This window comes from Tursiops truncatus, chromosome 9 (genome assembly GCF_011762595.2).
Source record: "Tursiops truncatus isolate mTurTru1 chromosome 9, mTurTru1.mat.Y, whole genome shotgun sequence".
Lineage (NCBI taxonomy): Eukaryota > Metazoa > Chordata > Mammalia > Artiodactyla > Delphinidae > Tursiops > Tursiops truncatus.
Window position 1 is genome coordinate 31387564 of NC_047042.1, and position 26490 is coordinate 31414053.

Genomic DNA, 26490 nt, shown 5'->3' on the forward strand with positions numbered 1-26490 from the left:
CGGCAAGTGGCAGGATGCGATGCCTCTCTTCTTACCTCCAAAAGAGGATGACGTTTCAAACGGGGATTGCACGACATAGGCAGCAGTGGAGTGCCGGCTCCTTTAAATGACTTCTGGGGAGTTAGGAAAATGACCTTTTGTGATGCTGCAAGTCCACACGTGGGATCGCAGCACCGCTGTTAGGATTGTTTGCCAAATTGCCAATTGAGGATCAGTGTCATCACCCTGGTATCATTGCACGTGTCATGAATTTTATAAGTTGTGTATGTGAAATTGTAAACTGCCATGGTTAATATCGATCCTGTCAAGTTCTAAAATGAATTCTTAACTGAGAGGTTTGGGAATGCTAAGGGAAATAAGTAGTAGTAACCAGGAGACAGGGTAAGTTGAAAGTGAATTACAGGATTTCCGCTCGGCAGTGTCCAGATCAGACATTTCTTTAAAACTCTAGGTACAGTCGATTCATAGGTGAACAGTGGTGGTGGTGGGTTGTTCTCATTGACAGAAGCCTGTGGAAATTCTGCACCCGTTTGGGAAGGGACCATGGTCCCAAGAACCTGATAAAAACTGATTGGTTCTGAGGGAGCTCCTCCAGACTCCTGAGTATGGGAAACAGGACCTCACCCCCATGGGTCACGTGGATGAGTGAAATAGCCAATGTCCAAAAGGTGCTTGCTGTGAGAATCCTGGGCATGTGCCCCATAGAAGAATTTTCTTTCTCTTCTGACCAGGAGGAGCCTTGGGTGAGGGGCAGAGAATTCTGTCAGAGCTGCTCCAGCCTTGCTTTGTCACAGGTACTCTGCCATGTCCTAGGGATGTGGATGAAAAAGATACACCCCTGTCCCCGGAGCAGCTTACAGTGTAGGAAGGGAGACCCACATACGTACATATTCATGTACGTAATAACAGTCAAGTTTGCTGAGTGCCCCAAAACAACAGCGAATGCTTTCTGGGACTTCCCTGGCAACCCCGTGGTTAAGACTCTGTGCTTCCACTGCAGGGGGCACGGGTTCGATCCCTGGTCGGGGAACTAACATCTCGCATGCCATGCAGCTCGGCTGTAAAAAGAAAAAAAAAGGAGTGAACGCCTACTGAGCACGTATGATACAGTGAGCACCTTTGTAAGCCCTTTAATATTTTATGTCAGTGGTTCTCAAAGTGTAGTCCATGAGCATCAGCATCTTCTGGGAACCTATTAGAAACAGATTCATAGCCTCGCCCCGACCTAAGGCATGCAAAACCTCTCGGATGGGGCCCAGCAATCTGGTTTAATAAGCCCTCCAGGTGATTCTGATGCAAGCGATTTGAGAACCACTATTTTAAGACATGTAACCCTGACAAGAACCTTATGAGCAGATTTCATTTCTCCCATTTAAAGAGATGGAAACAGAGGTACAAAGAAGTTAATTTGTCTACAGATGCCTGACTTTTAAGTGGTACAGAGAGGTTTCGAATCTAAGCAAGGCACATTAGGAGCTCTGCTCCTAACCACCAGACAAGGCTGCCTCCCAGGAGAATAAGGTGCAACGCACAGAGGAAGGAGCTGTAAACTCCAAAAGGTAAAAAGAATTAAGGTATTAAGAGCTGGATTTTTTTTTCCTTTGCAAACATTTAATGAGAATTAATTGTATGCAATGAATCATCTTACACACCGTGGACATTTATAAATATGAGTGGAATATAGATCCTATCTTTAAGATTCTTATAATGAATTAGGAAAACCTAATATAAATATGTAACTGGAATCTGAAGTACTTTGAAGTAACTAAGAGAGAAATTCTGACGGGGCAGGGAGTGGGGATTTGAGCATATGAATACATTTTGACATAAACTGTACGGAAACTTACTTCTTAAATGTATGAGGAGAAAGGCATTCCAGGCTCAGGGAATATTCTGTGCAAGATTCAGATGTTTGAAACAACATGTGTTCCTGGATTTGCTAGTCTGCATTACAGTATAGCTTGGAAATTCCTAATTTAAAAGGAGTTTGTGCAACTAATTGCTCCTTGTTTATTTTCACCAACATGTTTTTTTTTTTTTTTGGACGGCACTGTGTGGCATGCGGGATCTCAGTTCCCTGACCAGGGATTGAACCCACGCCCCATGTAGTGGAAGCATAGAGTCTGAACCACTGGGCCACCAGGGAAGTTCGTGTTTGTTTTAATCTTGGGAGCCAATAATTGTTTTGACCTATTTCTTGCTTTTATGTAACATGTCAGTGAAGGTGGAAATGTACCTTAAACAGTTTTGGAGGAAATGATCTTAAATGGCAGCGAGAGATCATTTGGTTCAAAATGAAAAAAATTCTTCTGGTTACTCACAGGGATATATTGCTAGGGAGATTACAGAGCTCCTCCTGCACTGTAAATTTTGATAATCTAGACCAGGATTGGTAAAGTTTTTCTGTAAAAGGTCAGAGAGTGAATCTTTTTGTCAGGAAAACGGTCAGAGGCCATATGTAAACACAGCAGCTTGACTGTGTTCCAGTAACACCATGAACCCAGTGTGGCAGCTGAGTTTAGCCTGTGGCCCCCTAATCCAGGTCCCCACCTGTTTAACGTCGCTTAGATGAAGGCCGTGGAATGCGCCAGGAGATCTCAGGATGTCCTGTTTGGTGCTATTATTTCTGAGGTTCTGTGTATGGCTTAGTTGAGTAATTGAGAAATAAAAACCAGAACTAGTTTGTAAGTCTTCCGTCTGCCAGAAGACTGTATGTTATCACCTTTATTGTTTTGCAGGGTTATACAGTTTATGTACAAATTGACAAGAAACATCTGAGAGACCAATTTATTTCCAGAGCCGATGAAGGGAAGCAAGATACCTATTCCCGTATTTCTTTTGCTCATTTCTGACTTGGCGTTAATACAGGAAAGGAAAAGAGAACATTCTTTCCTCTTGAAGACCCCACACAAAGTGACTTATTGAAATGTTTTCCACTACAAAGAAATAATTGGTATTCAAATGGATCTTTAAGTTCTAAAACAAGCACATAAATTATTCAGTGTATAAAAATATACTCTTGCTTCATATGTGACCACTTAAGACAGAGTTGAGACACTAGAGAAAACAAGGGGGGAAGGGTGGCAGAGGTGTTGACGGGTTTCATAGGTTTTGAGGGGGTGGTATCATACCTTACTACTTGGCCTGAGAGTCTGGGTCACCAGGCGGTGTGGCAATAGGAAGAAGTTGCCATTGGCAGTTCAGCCCCTGCTGTATACTGTAGAAGGTCCTAGATTGAAGGTCCTAGGTTGAAGTCCCTCTGGGGGTTTACGAGGCTGGTTGAGGAGAGATGATCTACACATGCAAATGGAGCCGGGAGGCATATTAGTGGCAAATACTGACAAGTATGGAGTGTTTAGGGGAAGAGATTGGTCACGGGAGGCTCAAGGCTTGGGTAGGCTTCATGTAGCATTTGTGTGGATGGAAGGAAGGGCAGGATGTGGAAATGTAAAGAAATACAGGGAGCAGAGGTCATGGCAAGGGCTTGCACACAGAGGTGAGAACGCACACGGTTTGCAGAGTAAAAATCAGACCAGCCGCCTGGCTAGAGCGGGAAGTTTGCAGGAGAGATGTGCAGCCTGGATTATGTAGACATTGAGGGGACTGGCCGCTTGGGTAAAGTCTTGGGATATTGTCTGTGAGCACGTAGGGAGCATAAACTGTTTTTAAATAAATTATATTTTTTAATAACAAGATGGTATGTAAGGAGAGGTTTTAGGGGAGGTTAATCTGATTTGTGTGAAGGTGCTAGAGGCCAGAGTGGTCAAGGAGGCAAGGAGGGTCATTCTGTTGGGTAGCCAGGATGATAATGTTACAGTGAGAGCAGCTTTTAGTAAAGAAACACATGCTGTATTTTGAATTTTTTTGAGGATTTATTTGTAGGGAGGAAGGAGGCTTTTATTTTTATTTATTTATTTTTTGCGGTACGTGGGCCTCTCACTGCTGTGGGCTCTCCCGCTGCGGAGCACAGGCTCCGGACGCGCAGGCCCAGCGGCCATGGCTCACGGGCCCAGCCGCTCCGCAGCACGTGGGATTTTCCCAGACCGGGGCACGAACCCGCGTCCCCTGCATCGGCAGGCGGACTCCCAACCACTGCGCCACCAGGGAAACCCAGGAGGCTTTTATTTTTTTGAACTTTACGTTTTGAAATAATTTCAGACTTAAACGTACAAATAATACAGAGACTTTGCCTTATAACCATCTCCCAGCTTCCCCAAATGTTAACATTTTATATAACCACAGTGCACTTGATACACAGTACCAGCATTGACGCTCAAGTAACATTGACACTCAAGTAACTAAAATACAGACCTCGTTCACGTTCTGCCAGCTGTCCTACTAAGGTCTTTATCCTAGTCCAGGATCACACTCAGGGTCACATTGCCTTTCCTTGTCAGTTTCCTTTGTTCTCCTCCAATCTGGGGACCCTCAGTTTTTCTTACTCTTTCATGACTCTGACAGTTTTTGCAGAGCACGAGCTAGGTATGTTGAAGAATGTCCCTCAACTTGGAGTTGTCTGATGTGTCTCATTAAATTCAGGTATGCATTTTGACAAAAATACCCTAAAAGTGCCTTTCTCAGGGTATCGTATCAGCAGGCAAGTGTTGTCAAGTCTCATGGTTGGTGATAAGTTTTATCACTTAGTTAAGGAGGTGTCTGTGAAGCTCCACTGAAAGGTTACTATTTTTTCCTCAGTGTTCCTTAATAGCTTGTGAGGAGACACTTTGACACTATGCAGATATCCTGTATCTCGCCATACTTTTGTTCCTAATTTTGGCATCCATCGATGATTCTTGCCTGTAACATTTAGTACTGTGTTCTTTGCCTAATGGTGATATTCTCTTTGCCTCCTTTCGTTGCATTTAGTAATTGAAAGAACTCTATAAGGAAGAGCTGTCTCCCCACCCCTCCCCCACCCCATTTTTTTAATTCAATGATTTATATCAGTATGGACTCATGGGTATTTATCCTACTGGTTTAATGCAATACTTTCATTGTTTTGCTGCTCAAATCATCCCAGATTTGGCCAGTGGGAGCTTCTTCACGTGGGCTGCTGTGGAAAGGGTTCATGCTGGAGTCCAGGTGTGACCAGGCAGGTTGATTTTACCGCAAGTAGGGGATTCAGTGACACGTGGAGATAAGTAAGCTGACAATTTAACTGTTGACCCCAAATCTTCAGTCACTTGATGCCTAAATTGTAAAGGTTTTTCTGTGATTGCATTTACCAAGGAAGCCCACCGGGCTAGGCAAAATCATTCTCTTGTTTATAAACGCAGAGAAGAAAGATACTTGCCCAAGGAATGAATAGAATCACGTTGATAACACTTTGGGGTTTGTTTCTGTGGTACCTATTGTATATATTTTCCCAGAAGCTGCTGGTTGTTGCCGATCTGTCTCCCTAGGCAGGCAAGATTGTGAAACATTTATAAGTATTCCTAAGCCCCACTTTAATTTTCTCCTTTAGCTTTTAAGTGGGGCAAACATGTTTATACTAGAAGATAGTCCTTTAGCAGTGGGAAGTAAAAATTAAGTCTAATGCTATGGATGTCGTTAAAAGGGATTGTCCTTTCAGAAGGTATGTAGGTACGATGCCGCTCTGGGGACGTGAGGTTCCTTGGTTTAGGGCTGCGTCTGGGATGGGGTGGATAGAAAACACACACCAAAGAACAGGTGCAAGGTGGAATTTCCTGAGACACTGGCTCTTTGTTCTACACAAGCCAGACTTAGAAGCTCAGACTCAGAGCCCAGGGCTGTTCGGATGGCTTGCACCTCTGCTGTGTTCGGATCACTTGAGGAGTGCGTCAGGCTTCAGAGCAGCAGGCGGATGATGAGAGGTTCAAATTGCCAATTCCCACCACTGGTTTTTATAGTTTTTCTCAGACCGGGGTGCACGTTAAAACTACATTGAGGGGCTTGGAAAAAACCCACGCAGGTCCCTCTCCTATAGGTTCTAATTCTGTGGACCTGAGCTCCTGTTTGATTATTTCTTCAGTTTCCCAGATGGTTCTAATTTACCTCCAGGGTTGCGAACTTCTGGATCTAGCAGAGACAGCTATCTGTGACATCTTTATGCAGTTATCGGCACTTGTTTGTCATGTGATTCTTAAATTAGTACATTCCATGTTATATGATAAATGTATGCGGAAGTAACTAAAGACAGGCTTGGGCTGCAAACTCAGGTGAATTTCTTAACCTCTTTAAGTCTAGTTTTGTCATCTGTAAAATGGGATTAAAACCTCATAGTTTTTCAAAAATTAAGCAATATATTGCATGTAAAATATTCAGTACAATCTCTAACACACAGCAGAAACTGATTTATTACTTAGTAACATGCAGCATGTTATGGTAGAGTGGTGACTTCGGAATCAATCACAATATTCTTCCAGCCCTGGCTGTGTAACTTCCCAGCTCTGGGGCCTTAAGTAAATTCCTTAATTTCTCTGAACCTCAGGGCTCTTGTCTGTAGATGTATGAATAGGTGGGTGCAGCTCCTAATGTGGGAAAGTGCTTAAGACAAAGGAGGTGCTCAGTAAGCATTTCTGCCGCCTTCCCTTTCATTCTGTTTTTTAACACATCACAGGGCAGTGGAAAACTCTAATTTTGAGAATATCATTGACTTCGGTTTGGCCGGGCTGTGTTGAGAAGATATTGTTACAGTGGCCTTTGTGGCTGTGACTGACTTTGGGAGCACATCCCTTGGAGCCTCAAGGAATGGTTGGGCCTGATGCAGAAAGAGTTGTGGTGCCCGGCCCTGTGCTTCCACATCAGCACTTGACTCATGTCTCCAGTTTGCATTATGCCGAACTTGTGATGACCGTGTCCTTCTCAAGCCAACTTCCTGGCTGAGTGGGATTCTGTCCTTTTCACCTGGATCAACTAAATTTTTTTTTTTTTTTTTTTTTGCGGTACGCGGGCCTCTCACTGCTGTGGCCTCTCCCGTTGCGGAGCACAGGCTCCGGACGCGCAGGCTCAGTGGCCATGGCTCACGGGCCCAGCCGCTCCACGGCATGTGGGATCTTCCCGGACCGGGTCACGAACCCGCGACCCCCGCATCGGCAGGCGGACTCTCAACCACTGCGCCACCAGGGAAGCCCTCAACTAACTTTTGATTGAGATGCAAGGGTATGCTGGGGCTTAAAAAGGACCTCTCTCCCCAACCCAGGCCTTAGAACTCTACTGCACAGCCTACTGGCTCACAGCCTTAATTGTTTTAGTGCATAGTCTCTTAACACATGGGCCCTCTAGTTACTTATGGAGATTTTTGGCTTCTTAGAATGAGAAGAAATCTCAGTACACTTATTCCACTTTAACATGTTCATTTCTACTCGGTCACCCAGAGTGGGTAAAGGACAATGGCTGAAGGGACAGCAAGTTGTGTTGTGAACTGAATTCTCAAGTTATCAACAGATTTGGTAGTTCTTGTTGGTTCCTATTTTAACAAAGCAGGTCATACTTCTCTGGTGACTGAAGTGATTCATTCTTTTTCCTTTCCTTTCTCTCTCCCCTTGTAGCCTAAGTATTTTAATTCAATCCAAGGAGAGCATTAAGGCATGTCCTTTAAAAGCTGATTTAAAAATTTGCCTTAAGTCTACCATATAGTTTAGCACGATATTTCCAATGACTCTGAAATAAGTTCCATTTTTGGTTCAGACCCAGCCTCAGAGACTATTAGCATCTAACTTTAGTGGACACCTAACTTTAAAAAAAAATGAAAGTAATATATGATTGCTAACCAGTTATCTTTCTGAGTAAAGCCTTCTGAGTTTACTCTGAGTTATCCTTCTGAGTAAATAAAATTTATTATGAATTTTTTCTGGAAGTTCATTTGTGAATATTAAAGGATTGCAATTTTCTAACACATGTTTAAAATATGAGGTTTGCACGGAATCATTTAGGGAATCATTTTCTATGGTTCATTAAATTGGAGAGGAGAAGAAATAAATTTGAATTAAAATCTAATTTCATTTGTATTGTTACTAGTCTTCTCTCTATGGTCCGTATAAGTCCTTCATGAAAGAATCATTGCATCTAGCTTAAGTAATTCTAGGAAATTGGAAACAAAGGGGGAAAAAGAATCATTTCATCTGGGCTTTATATTTGAGATATCATGGTGAGAGCCATTTAAAAGAGGACACCTGCATCAATTGGACCAGACATCCAAGATTATAGAGTAAATTGATAGGAAATTAGGAAGAAGAAATGTTCTTCCTGATTTATTTAAAATGTTCTTGAGATCCCGTGTCTTCTGATAAATGATTTCTAAGTTAGAGGATGGTATCTTGTTCACATGTATGTTTCTGGAGCTGCCACTGTGCCTGGCAAGGAGATCAATAGGTGCTTCATAAGGGAAATGAACGGAAGTTAGTTGCCACGGGAGTGATGAGATGAAGCCCTGAAATGCTGAGAGGAGAAACAAAACCGAGGGAGTCCAAGATGGGATGAAAACAGCTGAGTAATTGAGTCTGAGGGAAAGAATATTGAATGGCGAGGGGTGCATCTTCAAGGGTGTCCTTGTGCCACTCTTTCAGGGAAATGTTGGGAGAGCAGTCCGTGAGGTTCTTCCGAGCAGTCATTCTCAGATTCCTGTAAGTTGGCCCATGGTGTTTCCCCAGTAAAATTATGTAACAGTCCTTTCACAGTGTCTATGAAAAATGAGGTAATGGATGGTCAGTTCCTCCATGTTCTTTTTTCTTTAAGTCTTTGGCACTTGCTAGTTTTAGTCAATACCAACAGCTAACTTAAAGTGGTCTCAAAAAAAAAGTACAGTTACGGTAGTTATTTTAAGTTGAACAGATCAGTCCTTTCCGGAGTGGTACAGAGAGCGCTGAGCTTCCCCGGCTCAGGTGAGTTTGAGAGCTGCTGTCCTGGAGCGTTCAGGAAACACAGCTCCCTCGGGGCCAGTTAAGAGCGGGCTTCACAGGAGTTTCTGACAACAAATCCAGGTATTGTGTCCTGTAAAAGGCAGTTCCTGTTAGGTTGCTTTGGTCGATCCCCTGTGGGCTAGGCGCTTATCTAACGCTGTTATCTAGTCGGCATGGAAGGACCCCATGGCTTTATTGACTCACCTTACCAATCTTTTGTAACAAGCCATCCACGGGGGAAGTTTCTGTGAAGTGGAATTGTGCGAGTGTAACACTAGTGTCGAGACAGCCAGATTTGGGCTGGCGGCAGAGAGAAAGGAAGCCTTTCTGCTTTCTTTTGTGGAAGTGCCCCCGCCTAATTCTTTAGAGCTTGTTTCTACCTGGAAGCTTTCTTTTTAACTAGATTATGTGCAGTAGTTGCTTTTCTGAGCTGATTTAGGCAATTAGATGAGTAATAAAGATTGTCATTCTGGTCTGCCATATTGACTTTTAAAAGGCTGTTTAGGGGAAAAAAAAATCACTTATCATGATGATTCATCTTCAAGTTATAAATCTGGTGTAGATGCAAATTTTAAACTGTTCAGTATTTCAGTAAGCGAATACAATGCCTAGGCTCAGAAGACAGGAGGCCTAGGAAGGGCTGGTTGGGAATGTGTATAGACTAGACCAGAAGGGGTGAGTGGGTGTTTTCTTTTAACACATAGCAATTAAAAATGGCCTGTCTTAAACCTTTCTTTTTTTTTTCTTGGAAGCCATTACAGATCTTTAGCAGCGTGTACCAATTGGCATTCCTGGATAAAGAGTCTGTATATTTGTTTCAGTTTAATTAGAAGTACTATGGGAGCTGTGTGGAGTGGGCAAGGGGCTGAGTGAGAATTCTGTCTTAGCTTAAAGTTTGGTAGAAGGTTCAGACACTGGAAGGCAGTGAGTGGCAGGGTATGTTTTGTAAGTGATTCTAAGAGGTGGACGCGGCGGACTAAAAACTATGGGATCTCAAAAGACAGCAAGCTTTGGAATAGCGGTAAAGAGCTTTTAAACATAGATTGGAAGCTCAGTAAATGTTCATTTCTCTGTTCCTTTTCCTAAACCGCAACGGGAAATGATAGTAGTTTTCTATTGCGCTTGTACACATGTGGGTGACGGTGCTGCTTACCTGATTGTTAGGTAGGAAAAATAAGCTCCTACCATTCAACTCACTCAGCAAATAGTTGATGCAGAGATATAAATATCTGTAGTAAATGAATAGAAAAATAAACATTGTGTGTGTGTGTGTGAGGTTGTGTGCTAGAGGCTGTGAAAGCAAAGCAGGTTAAGCTACCAGCACTCCCTCAAGGAGCCTATGGATTCGTTGGGGCAAATGCACACGTAGAAAGATAGCCAGTACTGCAGAGCACCCAGGAGCCGCCATATAAATAGTCAGAAAACAAAGAGCTCCCAGAGGGACAAACTGCAGTGGACTGGGGTGGGTGGGCGGAGCTTCACCCAACAGGTGACTGCACAGACCCGGACTTCAGTGGGGTTCAGGGGTGTAGCAGGGAAGACGGAGGGCTTTCGCTTGTGGAGGACGGTGTGAGCAGAGGCAGGTATGAATCGCAGCTTCTTCTGATGAGTAGATCTCATGTTGAGTCAAAGAAGCTATGCACGGAGGTAGAAGAATAGAAATCTGTTGGAGGCAGACTGTGGTGGGCCCAGAGGGGCAGGCTGGGGGTTCGGACTGACAAGCAAGAAGGGACCTACTGTCAGTTGAGGGGCTATATAGGGACTTCTGTTCAGTTGAGGTTTGCAGGATGGCCTGAGGGGGCGTGACTGGAGCCCAGGGAAATCCACTAAAAAGCCGAAACAGCAGTCCAGGTGTGCAGGGATGAGAGCTGGAGCTCGGGTTGGTGAGAGTGGAAATGGAAGGGAAAGGAGAAATGGGATCAAAATCACACTGAGAACAAAGTGATACATATACAAACATGCCTGTTTTTCTGTTGCACTTTTTGAAGTTGTGCTCTGTAGGTTGGGAACCGTTCCCATGGAATATCCTGTCCCATTGGGATGAATGTTGACCAGATACTTACACTGAGTGAGAATAAAGATGTTCATCCTCCATGGCCCATGACATTTTTTTGGCTTAGACAACTGCTGGGCCTGCCACGGTCGCATATATTGTGTCCTCATAGTACAAAGCTTTCTGTTTGGTTCTAATTTTCCCCTTTTCTTTCTTTTCATATAGACTCTATCAAGAAGAATTTCCAACCCATACCTTGAACCTGCTCCTTCCCAGGTATGATTCGTATCTCTCTTACAGCATTTTCTGAAACAGTGATTCTTCCCTTTGCTCCTGATTACGCCATCTCCTTCACCTGGGATGGCACGGCCGGAGGTGTTTGAAATGCTCTGATACTTGAGTCATGGATAGGACAAAAATGTTCTCCCATTTTCCAAGTCCTCTGCATGAATGCATTATGAACATGGCAGAGTTCATATATAATATAAATATTTTCAATTTGCTGTATGATAGAAATGCTGTATTTTTAAAATACTGGATATTTTACTCTGAAAACTTTGTGTAAAAGGGGCCTATTTATATTTATTGTTATCTAACAGTAGAATATCCCCGAATGCTCATTGAAACAAGGTGGGGATGCCTTCATTACGTTGTGTTAAAAAAAAAAAAAATCAGCTGACAGGGTTGCATATTTTAGAATAACAGGAGACTGTGAGCTTTGTGAGGGCGGGACCGTTTTGGCTTTGCTCAGTACTGCATCCCCAGCATCTGGAATGGGACCCGATAGCTGCTTAGTGTTTTTTGAGTGACTGAGTGAATGCATACTGGTACATTGTCAGGACTAGTCAAGTGTCAGCTGACTCATACGTCTTTTATGGCGATACTTTCTGTTATCGGACTTAAGTTGTTTTTTTTTTTTTTAATAGATTTAACGTGTTAAAAATAAATCATTACGTGTCCTTCACATTTTCTTCTTAGGTTGTGTTTAGGAGGTGATTACAGGAAAATTAAGGGAGTGTAAGGATAGGGTTGAAGTGTTCCGGATCAAGTTATAGTCAATATATTATCAATTTGTTTGCCTTGGGAGAAGACATAAAATATTTTGTAGGTGCAAAAAGAGTTCAGCAAGAAACAAGTAAACAGATGTTAGCATGCACCCTCAATATATCTTCACTTTCATGAGCCTTTACTTAGACGGTTCATTTTCATTTAGCTTCCTTTGTGAAGCAACATTGCCCTGTGGACGAAGCTGCCAATTATAGAAAAAGGAGGTAGTTTATAAAGTGGGACATAGACCTCTCCAGATCTGAGGAATACCCTGCTTCATCCTCCAAGAATCAGAGATGCATATGGACAAATCAGAAGATTAAAAAAAGAAATATATGAAATTTTTATCTGCTAGATGGAGTTGTGAAGTAGATGAAACCAGGATGCTTGGCATTAACTGTAAACTCTGCAGTTGAGTGAAGCTTAAAAGCAAAGCACACAGAAGCCTGCTATTAAATTGTGTCATGGTGAGAGATGCTTGCTAGATAGGCAAAAATTATTTTCCCCGCTTCCAAGACATTTACAAGTATGCATTTATCAATATGGCAGAGTTCATATATAAATATTCTTCAATTTGCTGTATTGGTACAAACATTGTATCTAAAAAAACAGGTATTTTGCCCTGGAAGCTCTGTGTAAAAGGAAGTTATTTATAGTTAAAGCAGTTAAGTGTTTTAAGCTTAGGGACTTGGCCACAACTTTTTCTATATAGTATGTCATTGGCAGCTCACAAATTGTCACTCATTGTTCTGAATTCTCAGTGAGTCTTTGTCTTTTCTGTGTAGATTTATGGAGAGAATTCTTCTTGTGCAGGAAGAGCACTGAGGAATATTATCATCGTTCAGGCAGCTGACCTGATAAAGGACAGGGTGAACCTCAAGGGATTTTACAGGTAACACAGTTTCCTAACACCTTGTCAGAAATTCTCCTTGAGAAAAAAACCCCAAAACATGTTAAAGACATAACCTTGATCACAGAGAGATGGGCAATTATCAGTAGAAGGAGGGTTGGTTTGTTTGAAGTGTCTATTTGGGATACTGGTGGTGTGGTGACTTTTCTCTTAATTAAACTTAGCCAAATGTTTCACAGTTGGACTCCTGGTCTGAAGATAGGGAGATGACAACTGGAAGATTACAATACCATAAAGAATAGGGAGAGTACTCAGAATAAATGATAACAAAAAAAGTAGGAAAGGGTCTCAGAATAAAGACATTTCTTTAAGTTAACTAAAATTAGCTTTATCACAAACGCATTACAGTCATTTTCTTTTTTTCCATTCGCCACAGATGGGAAAAATTCCATCATGGGCTGGCTTTTGGGGATAGTGGTTCCCAACCTATTTGAGTAAGACGACCCCCCATCCTTTTTTCTGAGGCATAGTTTACATACAGTAAAATGCACAAATCTTAAGGGTACAGCTTGACGAATTTTTAATCATTACACACACTTCTGTAACTACTATCCACATCAAGCTTTAGGGAGTTTTCACACCCTAGATAATTTCTTCGTGTCCCTTCCCTGTCAGCAACTATCTCATGCCAACAACTTCTTTCTGATAAAAAAAAATTTGGCAGAATCAGTAATATTGGCACCATTGACCAACTGTGTAGTGGAGATGAGAGAACTATAATGAATTAACACTTCAAAATCCCATGTTAATTAATCACAGTATTTCCGTAGGTTTTGACACATTCGGCATAGGTTAGATATGATTTATTCTGTTGACAAACAATGCTTTTGTGTATATGGAATTGTGAACCTCTTGAGAAAGCTCAAAGGTCACTGCCCCACCCTCCCATAAGGAATTCACAGCCCAGGGTCTGAAAAACCACTGGTTTAGAGCCTAGGCCAAGCAGACGCAACAGGCTGGAAGACAGGCTGTGGTGATTGTTGGATTACTTCACGTAGAGCTCCCCCCGCCTTTTTAAAAAATAGATGGTGATATCAACTTTAGACAAGTCTAATTTTTTTCCCCTTTTTTAAAAAACTGACACTGCGTGTATGGGCATCCCTCAGAGTTACTGCAGGTTTGGTTCCAGACCACTGAAGTAAAGCAAATAGCACAATAAAGTGAGTCACATGAGTTATTTTGTTTCCCAGTGCCTACAACAGTTATGTTTACACTCTAGTCTATTAAGTGTGCAAGAGCATTATCTCAAAACAATATACATACCTTAATTTTGAAAATAGTCCTAAAACTTGCTAACCGTTATCTGAGCCTTCAGCAGGTCATCATCTTTTCTGTTGGTGGAGGGTTTGAAATATTGTGATAAGTACCAAAAATGAGACACAGAGACACAAAGTGAACGAACGCCATTGGAAAAATTGGCACTGATAGACTTGCTAAATGCAGGGTTGCCACAAACCTTGAATTTGTAAACATGATATCTGTAAAGTACAGAAAATGAAAGTGCAATAAAATGAGGTCTGCCTGTGTAAGTCTTTGGGTTTCGCTGTCAGCAGGCTCATAGGATTCATTTCAGTTCCCACATGAGGCTGTATGTAGGATCTGTCCTTGTTCTCAGTTTTGTTTCTGATTGGATATAGATTGAAAAAGAATTGGGAGATGTACATTAATCAGGTTCACGGAAAAGAACCATCCATCCAAGTAAGAACATGCCTAGGGTTTAGTGGGAGTAGAATGTGGAGAGAGCATGCGTTGTCCTATTTATTTCAGATTCCAGGTGATCAGGCCAGAACCTCCTTTCTTTTATAATCTAAGGACTGATGAATGCTCTGGGTTTAGAGACAAAGTGCTAATATGATTGCCTAGGCTGGGTCATTTTCATTCGTCTGGTGGTAAATTGAGCAAAGCGTTCTCCGTGTACCCCATGAGAATTACTTTCGCAACTTTGAAATGTTTTCCATTTATTTGGTACTATAGGAAAAATCATACTAGTTTTTTGAGGCTTCATGTAAGTGTGTAAATACCACTGCCCCACTGACATTTGAGATGAGGGTTCTCTCTGCACTACTATGAATTAATTACTAAAAATGTAACCGGAGACAGAAGGAGGCCAAGAGAAAGCGAATTTTCAACTTGAGATTAGTAAAATTAATGTTTTGTTATGGCAGTCACATTGGCCTTGAAGCCAGTCACCTCCATATCACAATGTTCCTGTCAAGTACGGCAACGCTAGTTAGATCTGCATGTACTCGGAACAGTTGCTGGATTCAGTACAAGACTGAAAATACACGGGGAGTAAGAACTGCCGTGGGTGTTCACATTCCTCCCTTCCAGGCATCTCTGATTTCTCCACTGCTCTCCCCTCAGTCCTGGAGCTTTAGGCATTTAGAATGGATTGTTGCTGATCTGGTCCACAAGTCAAGGGGGTGTGAGTTAACGGCAGCGGCAGCTTACCTCATTTTGTTTGCTTTGGTGGCGTTAGTGATAGTGTTCATCCTTACCCCAGTGATGTTTTGTCTGGTGCAGATGGATTGCTGAAAGCGATTCGAAACATAACTTGTTAAATTGGGGATGGGGGTAGAAAGAGATCGTGTGCCCCCGAAACAGTAGCTTGCTCCGAGCGCGGGAGCCTGATTATTCAGTAATAACTACACATGACAGCAGTCACGGCGGGACCGTGTTTTAGCATATCCACTCAGCCCTGCACCTCCCCAAGACAGAGCCCTTCCCAATGAGAAGGTGGGGCTGGGTCACCGGCATCACCCGGCAGCCGGTTAGAAGTGAGGGCTCGGAGGCTGCACCCAGCCACACTGCATCAGAGTCTGCACGTCAACAAGATGCCCCAGGGGACTGACTCCTACTAAACACCAATTTGGGAAGCCCTGGTCTGAGGCACGTCTTCCTCATCAGCTGTGAAGAAACAAGCCAACGCATCTGTCCAGTCACCATTTGCAATTTGACAGTTTAGTTTGTTTAGTAAATGTTTTGCTGTATCCTGCCGTGTTCCAGGTGGTGTCAGACACAGAGCAGGCTGAGGAGCTGCCTGTATTGTTCTGAGAATAAGGAATAAGATGATAAAAGTGCTTTGCAAGCCCAAAGATGCGGGCTAATTGACAGAGGTGTTGAGGAATTAACACTTTGAGCCTTTAATATGAAAGGTGTCCTGTAGAAGTTAAATTTGACGGTTTGGTCTAATTGCCTGTTTTGTTGCAATCTGTTTTCTTGTTTTGTTTCAAAAAACATCCATTTATTTGACTGTTAATCTTATGTCTTAATGCCAACCTGCAACTGGAATTGTAGAGCTGGTACAATCTGGAATTGCCTTAATGGCCTCAGAGTATCTTGCAAATATTTACTCCCAAAAAGTGATACTTTATCTAAAGTAGAATATTTGTTCAGATATCTCAGCAGAAGCGTTTACTACCTTATTTTTCCGTCACTAAAGAAAACGTAGCATCTCATGGCATTTCTTCATACTGTTGGTTACTGTGTGATTTCTAGGTATTTATAACTATGCCAATCACAAAAGATAGACAATATTTTTCTGTTTTAGGAATACAAATAAATGTTGGCATCTTTTGGTCCTTAAATACCAAATATAGGAGAAAGATAGCCTTTTACATGATACACCTCTTTAAAAAAATTTTGGGTGACCTTTTTTTCCATACGGAAGAGTGGGTTTCAATGAAATTTCTGCAAATTAAAAAAACTTACTTCAGAAAGTTTTCTTCGTTTGGTTTTTCATCTGAAGCTGATAAAGATGGGAAAGTAGGCGTGAAAGTACCGCTTGTGATGCCCAAATTGGGGCATTCTTTGAACACAGCTGTGTATTTTAAGGATTACAGATAGTATTTCTTGCATGTGGTTAGTGGAATCCATCATCCAGGTTTATGGGTTTATGATCTACGCTGCTTGGCAGATTGCTTAGATTACGTTAAAAAGGTTAACAGTCAAATGTATTGTTCTTTGAGACAAGTATTAAGATTTACTCTCCGTTTAAAGATCAGAAAACAAAACTTCATACTACTCACTGTGGTATAGCCTTGTCTAACCCTGGAATTATTTTGTTCTCAAAGAGATGAGATAAAAATGTGTAATTGCTTGAACCAAAGCTGATCACCACCAACTCGAGGTACTTGTCTTACCAAGGCAGAAGCATTGTCTTCAGGTAAAGGGCTGCTAAATTTATCCCTTCATTTATTCTAATGTATATATTCAGAGACTTTACCGCGGGCCTGGACTGTTCTGATGTTGGCAATTAATCGTAAGTTACATACACATAGTCCGTGTTCTCCTGAAAACTGTTCTCAAGGGAGATATTATTCATTTGGAAAGATGTATAATTGCTAAATGTTACGTACACATAGTCCCTGTTCTCCTGAAAATTATTCTCAAGGGAGGAAAAGAGATACTATTCATTTGGAAAGATGTATAATTGCTAAATGTTAGGTGATGCGAAGAAGAAATATAAGAGGATATAATTGTAAACTTCTGTAAGGCAAGCGATATTTGAACTGAAACTGAAAGATGGATAAGAGGTCCATGTCATTTATTCTTGAGTTGCTTGTTTAAAAGCACATGAAAGTGACGGTATTAAATTTCATTTTTTTTGGCAAATGGGTGGCAACCATGTCTTACTGGGAATGGCTTTGCTTTTGTCCAGGAGAAGCTGCGTTGGGTCGGAACTGGTAGACTGGCTTCTAGAACACTGTCCTTTGGTCCAATGCAGATCTATGGCCATAGGGGTCTGGCAGCTCCTACTGGATATGGGAATTATGTCATCAGGTTAGTGTTACATGTTTTGAAGGCACAGAATCATTATGTTGTTAAGCTACTTGACCAAAATGTGTTTGATTTCCTAGATGATATTATAACCTAGATGGAAATTGTGTTTGCTGGTATATTTGCATTCTCTTATAAATGAATGTGACAGTTCATCTTGTGTTACTTCTCACACCTTTTGTAAAAATAATTAGGTACTTGTTTCATTAACTACTACCTGTAAGAGTCTTTCCCTTACGCCCTCTCTTCTCTACTTAAAATGATGCACACAATTTTTTTAAAAAATTAGTCACATCTTTAGTTGCTCTAAATGTGTGAGTTGTCTTGCTGTACTTAGAATAGTCATCAGAAACTGACTTTATGAGTAGCATGTGTATGCCATTTTAATTGTGTGAGTAGTCATAAATGATCTATGAAAATAAGCTGTTAGAACAGAAAATTGATGTTAACTAGAAGCTAAAATAGATGGTGGATATCTCTTTTCTTTGTTCAGCCAGGGAATGGAAGACTTAGAAGTCAAGCAGTTTGGATTCTTTTTTTATCTCTATCACTCAGGTGCTGGTTTGTCACTGGGAAGCCCTTTTCTTCTATAGATGAGAAATATTGAGGGTCAGAGAACACATAGTAAGTTTCAGAAAGGCACACGCCAGGTCCCACTGTGGAAAAGTGGTACAGATGGGGATGTGGGTGTAATCTTAGTCGGTCACACCTAGCACCTGATGCTCTTCTTTAGGAAAACAGTTAACTGCCTTTGAGGAATATAATTATCAGCTTGCTTGTGTGGTTCAGGTTTCTGCTTAGCAAAACATTTTGTGTTCATATTTTTTGGAAAAGTCTCCACGTCTTGATTTCTTTTAAAATAGGGTTTCCCAGCCTTGGTAGTGTTCACATTTTGTGCTAGATAATTCTTAGTTAATGGGGGGGGGCACTGTCTCGTACATTATAGGATGTTTAGTAGCATCCCTTTCTTCCACCCACCAGATGCCAGTAGCACCCCCTAGTTGTGGCAACGCAGAATGTCACCCGACATTGCTAAATGCCCTCAGTGCTGGTTGAGAACCACTGATCTAAATCTTGCCATAGTGTTGTATTTGTGTACCACCACAGTAATTAAATGTACTGCTTTGGGATGCTAAAAGAAAAAGTTTCTTCTACTGCCTTTGAATTGCTGTTGATTTCACCTGTCCCTGAAGTAGAACAGTTGTAATATACATGTGAATGTGCTGGCCAGAGCTTTAAGTAATAAAAATAGGGTGGTCAGTAAGTCCTTTTTAATTCAATGAGACTGTGAACATGAATGGACTTCATTATCGTCCTACTCCTGGCTTCTCCCTCATACTTAGTAGGCCTTTCAATTTATTATTCAGTTTATGGCTCTCTAAATGATATACTTTACAAAACTGATCCATGCCTTTTTTGCTTCCAACAGTGGACCAGCATTTATGCTTTCAAGACACCTATGTTTTCTACCAGTTTTCGTCTGATGAGTGTAGCTACTTGTACTGTGAATTTGAAAGAGAAGAGGCGTGGCAAAACGGTGTCAAACTTTTACTGCAGCTGGTGCCTCTCATTCCCACTAGAGCTGGCATCTGTGAACTGTAAGTAGATGCTGTTTTGTTCCATTGTAAGATTATTCTCACTTAGCGAGCCATCCCTGTGTCTGGGGACTGTGCTCTGCTTTTTAAGATCATCTCCTTTAAGAAGTAATTGTTTTATTCCCATTTCTCAGATGCAGGTTCAGAAAGGTAAAATGCTGAAAATTCAGTCCAGTTAATAAATGACTGAACTGGTATTCAAACTCCAGAAGTCCATGCCTTACCGGCTGCACCACGCTGCTTCTAGTTTAATCATTGCTATATGAGTAGATGATATAAGTTGGGAATAAACATGATTTAGCTTAAGTTGGAATAAAATAATAACTGACATCCTCTCTCCAAGTCGTGACTTTCCTAAGAAAGAGCTCAACAGACATTTCTGAAAATAATCTAGAAGCAACAGCTGGCAAATTAAAACACATGAATCATTATCACATGAAGATGCTGAGTCACTATATGATTAAAATGAATTAAAATTAATTCATTAGACGGGGTGTGGGAACAGGACTTGAGTCATGATATGATGATTCTGACATGCCTTTGTTTATCCGCAGCATTAATGGCAAGCTTATTTCAGTATAATGAATTGCAGGTTAAAAATTTCAGTTAGCAACTTTTATGTATTCAGTTTTTAGAATACGCTGAGATTAGCAGGGCAAGTGGTATTATCCTCATCTCATGGGTAAGAAAAATAGGTTCAGGGAGAAGCACCCACAACCATAACAAAGATGAGTTACTCTTGTTAAAAAAAAAAGACAGTACGGAACAGTTATTACAGGCTTTTAGAAAAGAAATAAAATGTCAGAATATTAATGAGATACTAATAGGTTGATTGTAGAGGATGCATTTTATGTCAGGAACTATGCTAAATGCTTTATATTCATTATTTCATCAGTTTCTACTATTTTAAAGTGAGGAAACTGAGGCATAGAGATCAGGTAACCTATCTACAGTCACACAGTGGTGTGTGGAGCATTCCATGTCTGTCTGGCTGTAACACGCACGCTTTTAACAACTGCTAGAGTGTGTGCCCAAGAGTTATGGGGGTCATTCTGAGACGTTATAACCAGAAGCTATAAAAATGTTAGACTGACTCTGAAATGGTTATGAATCCAGTGCCACTGGCACCACTGCTGTTTATAGAGGACCTTGCCATGGTGAAGCAAATATAATGCATCATTCGATTGTCTAAGTAAGGAAGATGTTTCTTAATGTAATGTGGTCTTAATGTAGGTCAGAAGTTGCCCAGGAATAGTCAAGGAGCATTTCAGTAAATTTTAAAAAGCTTTCTAAGAAGGAGTGGAATCCTTTTTTTTTTTTTTTGTGGTACGCGGGCCTCTTACTGTTGTGGTCTCTCCCTCTGCGGAGCACAGGCTCCAGACGCGCAGGCTCAGCGACCGTGGCTCACGGGCCCAGCCACCCCGCGGCATGTGGGATCTTCCCGGACCAGGGCTTAAACCCGTGTCCCCTGCATCGGCAGGCGGACTCTCAACCACTGCACCACCAGGGAAGCCCAAGTGGAATGCTTTTTAAGCTAGAGGTGGCTGTGACTCTGTGGGACTGGCCCTCTCTGGCAGCTTTTCTTAACCATTTCCCATCCTGAAGTCGGAAGTATGCGCAGTCCCAGGGGGTGTACCTAGATTAACGGGGTATAAGGGTGTCTGAAGTAAACTCGCAAGCAGTCCTCATGGTTTATCTCCTTTCTCTCCCACTGAGGAAGCAGTTTGGAATGCCAGCGAGATGACCTTTTTACAGGGAATCCCTGAGTCTACTGTAGGTTCTAAAGATGAAGCTATTTAGAAAATTTGGTTCCTAATATTCCAGATTACTTGCAGTCTTTTGCCACACTGATCACTGTATACAGTGTCATGCCTCTGGGGTTGATAATCACTATAGCATGCCTTATCAGCACATTTTTTTCTCTAGGTGTGAACTTGTACATTTGGGGGTGGTAATTCCTCTGGGAAAATTGGCATTGGGGAGCTATAGACCTGTTTATCCCATATTATAAGTACAAACTATAAAAAGATAAAATTACTGAACCCACTGCAAGTCTCTTCTGGAGCAAATATATATGTGTGTGTGTATATTTGTTTATTTATTTATTTATTTACTCTATACTAGAGTTATAAGCAAACTTCTAAGCTCTGATATAATGTTTTGGGCCAAATTTTTGAAAGCTAAAGTTTAGGTTATCCAGACTTGGAGTAAACTGTGGTCAGAGAAAAGATGTCCAGGGACATTGTCCTCTGCCAGTTGGGTTGTCACAGCCCTTCCTAAGGTTCAACACATACGATCCCATCATAACTTCTGCTCTAATCTGGTGATCTCCATTCATTCTAGCCCGTTTATTATAAACACCCGTTTATTCCCTCATGGCCTTGTGAAGTTCTGCTCTTTCCTTGTCAAGTTCTACCCACCCCTCAAGGGGGAGTCCAAGTCCTACCTTGACCACAGAACTTCCATGATACGTGCAATCTATGATCAGCCCTAACTTTTAGTAACCTACTGCTCTTGCTGTTTGTTTCAATTTTTTTTCCACTCTTCTATGTCATTCTTAGTCCTACGGTATTCATTCCACTGTATTATCCATTCATTTTTACCTATTCTACCGAAATGCCCTCTAAAATCCTCTTGACTAATTAACTTACATTGTCCGTTCACAAGCTGAAAACCCGGTCCTGTGGTTCTTTTAATAACCTTTTTGAAGTCTGCCTGTGCAGTTCTACATTGGGGTCGTTCTAATTTGCCGTCTTCTCTCTAAATCCCTTCAAAATTATGTGAGGAAACTACTTCATGTCTCTATGTAAACACCGTTCTGTAAAGATTCATTTTTAAAAAGAAAAAAGAAACATAGATTTTTTTTTCCCATTTAAAATAAGATGTTTAAAGCAGGAAGGAAAATGGAGCTAATGCAGGTTTCTAGGCTAATGTGAAGAAACAAAATTCCTATGCTATACAAAATGACTTTTCTATCCAAACTGAATAGATACTTTGAAAAAAGTGAGTGCATTTGTTGTCAAGGGTACTGTCTCTGGGGGAAGAAAGAACAATCGTGGTATCTTATTCGAACTGAAAGGCAAATCAAATCATCCAGAATGTCCTTTTTCCTAACTCTTTTTTATTGGGGTGGGGCAGTTAGGAACGCTGAAGTAGCATTGTAGGGAAAGGCAGCCTAATAATTCCTCCAGGACGAGTAAGACATGCTTCTGTCTAACGCTGACTTGGAGAATTTAGGCTGTGCGGGAGCTTGGCTGTTTTAATTCAAGTCCCTGTATTACAGCCCTCCCAGCTTGCCCAGGGGTGGGAGTGGTGGTGCTCTGAATAACTGAGTCTGTGAACCTTGATACATAAAACTATATTCTGCCAATTACAGGGCAGTTAACACTTACGCTGCTGTTAAGAGTCATAGAAGATTGCTAAAATTTAACTTATGCTGCAATCCGGCAGGGAAAGGAAAAGGTAACTTCTTCATTTTTCTCTAAGCGTTGTGTTGTCCACATGAGCTTCTGTCCTGCTGGACAGCCAGAAAGAAGGAAAAGAGAAGCCCCATAATTTTATCCTAATCCAGTAAAATGATTCTAATAAGGAAATTTAAAAGGTTTCCTTGTTAGCTGTTGAGCATATTTTGGTAAAAAGGTTCAGTCTCTCTGCGCCCTCTCCTTGTTCCTCAGCAAGACAGCCCCTGGGGATATGGTGAGCGGTGTGGGCCCTTGACCCTAGCAGACCAGGCTTGCCTGTCAGGTTGGCCCTTTCCCATCCGCACTGATCTTGCCTAGTGACCCCTGAAGTGTGACTGGGGTGCGCTGTTACTGTGGAGCCTACTGTCGGTTGGGTCTGTGTGTCTCGGCTTGATCAGTGCCCGGTGGTCCTAGCTGATGCGTCCTCCTGGAATGTCAGCATCAGCTGACATTCTGATGCTCCTGAGGTCTGGCTGCGGCTTCCACAGACACCCCATTCAGTCGCCTGGCCTCTGCTGAAACAGCTCTCCCTCTCATTGCATCCCACCCTGACCTTCCCTGACTCTAACCTGTGTGTTACACACACACACACACAACACACACAACACACACACACAAAACACACAAACCAAAAACCCCACACCTGTTCGTTGTTACTGTTAATGAGCAGAGTACTTAATTGGATGGTGTGGCTCACCTTCCATTCCTCACTCACCAACTCTAGGAAAAGCTCAGCCCAGAGGATTGAGATGAATTTGTTAACATTCATGACTCCATGCTCTAGGTAGAGAAGCAGAAGGGCACTTGAGGTAGATGGTACAGTGTGTAGGGCAGGAAGTTAGGAAGACGGGTGGCATGTTGAGAGGGTACAAGGCAGCTTGATGTGGCTGGAGCAGTGGGTCACAAGCAGCGGTGGGGGGCGAGGCTCAGATCGATTGCAGGGGTCTGCACATCTATAGGGAAGCTAAGCATTGTCTTTGTATTGAATAGAAAGAATGACTTAACTGTATATAGATGCTGCCGAAATAAGTAAAATACAATTTATTTGAATTCACGGTAATGTTTCTGTCATATAATTTGCTCAACAGGTACAGAGTTTATGGGTCTGTGATCTACTCCTATGTTAAAAGGGTCCCCCACTTAAATATGGGGAACAAATGGCTTGGTCACTTGGCCTAAGCTGCCCTGGCAGTGACAATAATACAAAAAATAGCAGTAATAGTTAACACTCACATGTACTTACCACATGCAAAGCACTAGTCTGAGCATTTTACAGATGACTCATTTAATGCTCACAGCAGTAGTTTGGAGTTGCGATGCGGAAACTGAGGCAAGATAGCTTGTGTAACTTGCCAAAAGGGCAGGCCTCTGTACTTGGTGGCAGGCAGCAACATGAATTGAAGGCAGAAGGTGAACTTGGAAGTGATCTTCATGGCACTGGTTCTCAACCATGATACTTTAAAAAATAAACAGGTATAACCTGAGATCTACTGAATCAGGATTGGAGTAGAGAGATGAGACATGGGTATCGGTACTTTTTGTAAAGTTCTAAATGTGAGGCCAATGCATGCTAAGGTTGAAATCTGCTGTTCTATAACGTTAGCCTTACAGAAAACTCCGTTAAGTGATAGGAAACGTGAAAGTTAATTAAGTCAAAGTCTCAAAATACTACGTAAAGAAGCCAGATGAATTGTTTCAGAACATAAAGATTTTATTGAGCATGGTACCTATTGCCACTTGGGTGACACTTCTGAAATTCTGTAACTTTAGCTTCATAAGCATTTATATCTGGAAGGGATTTCCTAGATGATTGAATTTGCTCCTCTTAATTTTCAGGTAAGGAAAAGGGTCTAGTCTCTACTGAGTAACTTACATAACAGCATTTACTGACGATCAGGTTTGTGTAAAGTGCTGTGCTTAGCCCTGTAACAGATGTGACCATGTGTAAGTTATGTAAGGCCTTTTATGGGGCCAGCTGTATTACGACAAAGTTCAGAAAAAGAATGTAAACACAAAAGTCTTATCAAATATTACTGAATTGGATCTGGCCATATATAAAAATGATAATACATCATAAAATGATATCTATCCCAGAAATACAAGGAGGATTCAACATCTAAAAATCAGACAATGTAATTCACCAGATTCAGTCCAAAAAAGAAAAAACTATACGAGAAACTCCATAGATGCAGAAAAATCATTTGAAAAAAACTCAACATCCATTCATGATATAAATTCTCAGAAAAGTAGGACTATAAGGGAATTTCTTCAATCTGATAAAACCTTACATAAAACTTACAGCTTACATCATGCTTAATAGCAAAAGACTGAATGTTTTCCCACTAAGATTGGGAACAAGGCTAATGCATTGCCTCTTATCACTTCTTTTCAATACTAGCCAGTGCAAGTAAGGCAAGAAAAAGAAAGAAAGTGTATGCAGATTAGAAGTTTGAAAAAAAATAAAGCCATCTCTCTTTGCAGATGACATAATTATATACATAGAAAATCCCATGGAATCTACAAAAAACCTACTAGGCCTGATAAGTGGGTTTAGCAAGATCACAGGCTACAAGGTCAGTATAAAAAAATGTATTTCTCTGTACTGGCACAAAAAGCATTATGAAATACTTAGGTATAAATCCAAGAACATGTGTAAAAGTTGTATGTCAGACACTTCATAAGCCTGATGTAAAAAATCAAATTGAAGTAAGTAGAGGGTCTATCCATGTTCATGGACTGGAAGATTCAGTATTGCTGAGACGTTAATTCTCCCCATATGGACCTGTCTTTTCAGTGGCAGTCATCTCCTGATCTGTTGGCCTCACCACACATGCATAATAATAAAACCTACGTTTGGAAACATTAACCTCTAAACGGGGAGTGTCCTGGAGCTCAGTCTTCAGACATCTTTTTCTCTTCTCACTCTGGATGTACCCTCACCCAGTCACGTATTTAATATCAGCTCCACAGTGATGACTCCCAAAATTCAGGTTCCTGCCTTCTCTTAGGACCTTATATACAATAATAGTACCACCACCAACTACCCTGTCACCTCTGCTCCCTTTATTCTCCTTATCCTGCCTAACGTGTCCTTTTCTACCTGACATGTACAAGCAACATGAGAAATCCATTGGCATCCTTAATTTCTGCAATGGTGCTAGATTAACAGCCTCTAACTGGGGAGATCAACTTCACGTTTGTCATTCCTGTGTCCCAAACCTTTGTATTCCTCACTTTTCCTAATTAGGTTCTCATTTTATGAACCTTGGAAAGGAGGAGAGACTGGATGAGTACACAAACATGTTTTGTGTATTTCTCAAAAAACTTTTCATGATGGAACTTGGCGTAAGTTTTGTATTAGAATCAGGTGAAGAAAATGTTCATTTATCACTTTAAATTGTTTTGTATAAAAAATGCTGTGAACCCAGCTTGTCTCAGTCTTTGTTATTACTCATCACCCCCTCTCCGAAGGAAACGCTAAGTCCTCCAAAATTTCCATTGTTTACAGACCAGACTTATTCCAGGTGTGGGAAGAGACAGCTCCTCTTTTTGAGAGCACATCAATTTAGGAACAGTACAGGAATTTTAACAACAATCGAACTTTGGGGCATGCTTGTGCCAGCGTTCGAAATGTAGCTGTTTAATTAAATATGAAGCATTAGTTCTCAAATCTTCAATATAAAATGTGAAAGAGATACTAGTAATAACTAACTTTATTCAATTTTAGATGAATGTGTCACTGTATACCCTGGACCTTAATAAAACCTGTCACATTCACAATTTACTACTGTTTGGTAAATTTCCTCTATAAGCATAACTGATAACCTGATGCTATGAAAAAGTA

General features: G+C 41.4%; 1 protein-coding gene across 4 annotated transcripts in view; it reads left to right on the plus strand.

The window, feature by feature from the left end:
- Window positions 1-26490, plus strand: part of RAPGEF5 (Rap guanine nucleotide exchange factor 5) — a 219690-nt gene that overhangs the window by 29224 nt on the left and 163976 nt on the right. For all 4 annotated transcript variants that reach the window (XM_019928544.2, XM_019928553.3, XM_033862968.2 and 1 more), the window contains 4 exons: window positions 11080-11130; window positions 12687-12793; window positions 17472-17593; window positions 19020-19188. In XM_019928544.2, the coding sequence (XP_019784103.2) occupies window positions 11080-11130; window positions 12687-12793; window positions 17472-17593; window positions 19020-19188 (449 nt within the window). Of the gene's footprint in view, window positions 1-11079; window positions 11131-12686; window positions 12794-17471; window positions 17594-19019; window positions 19189-26490 lie in introns of those variants that run through there.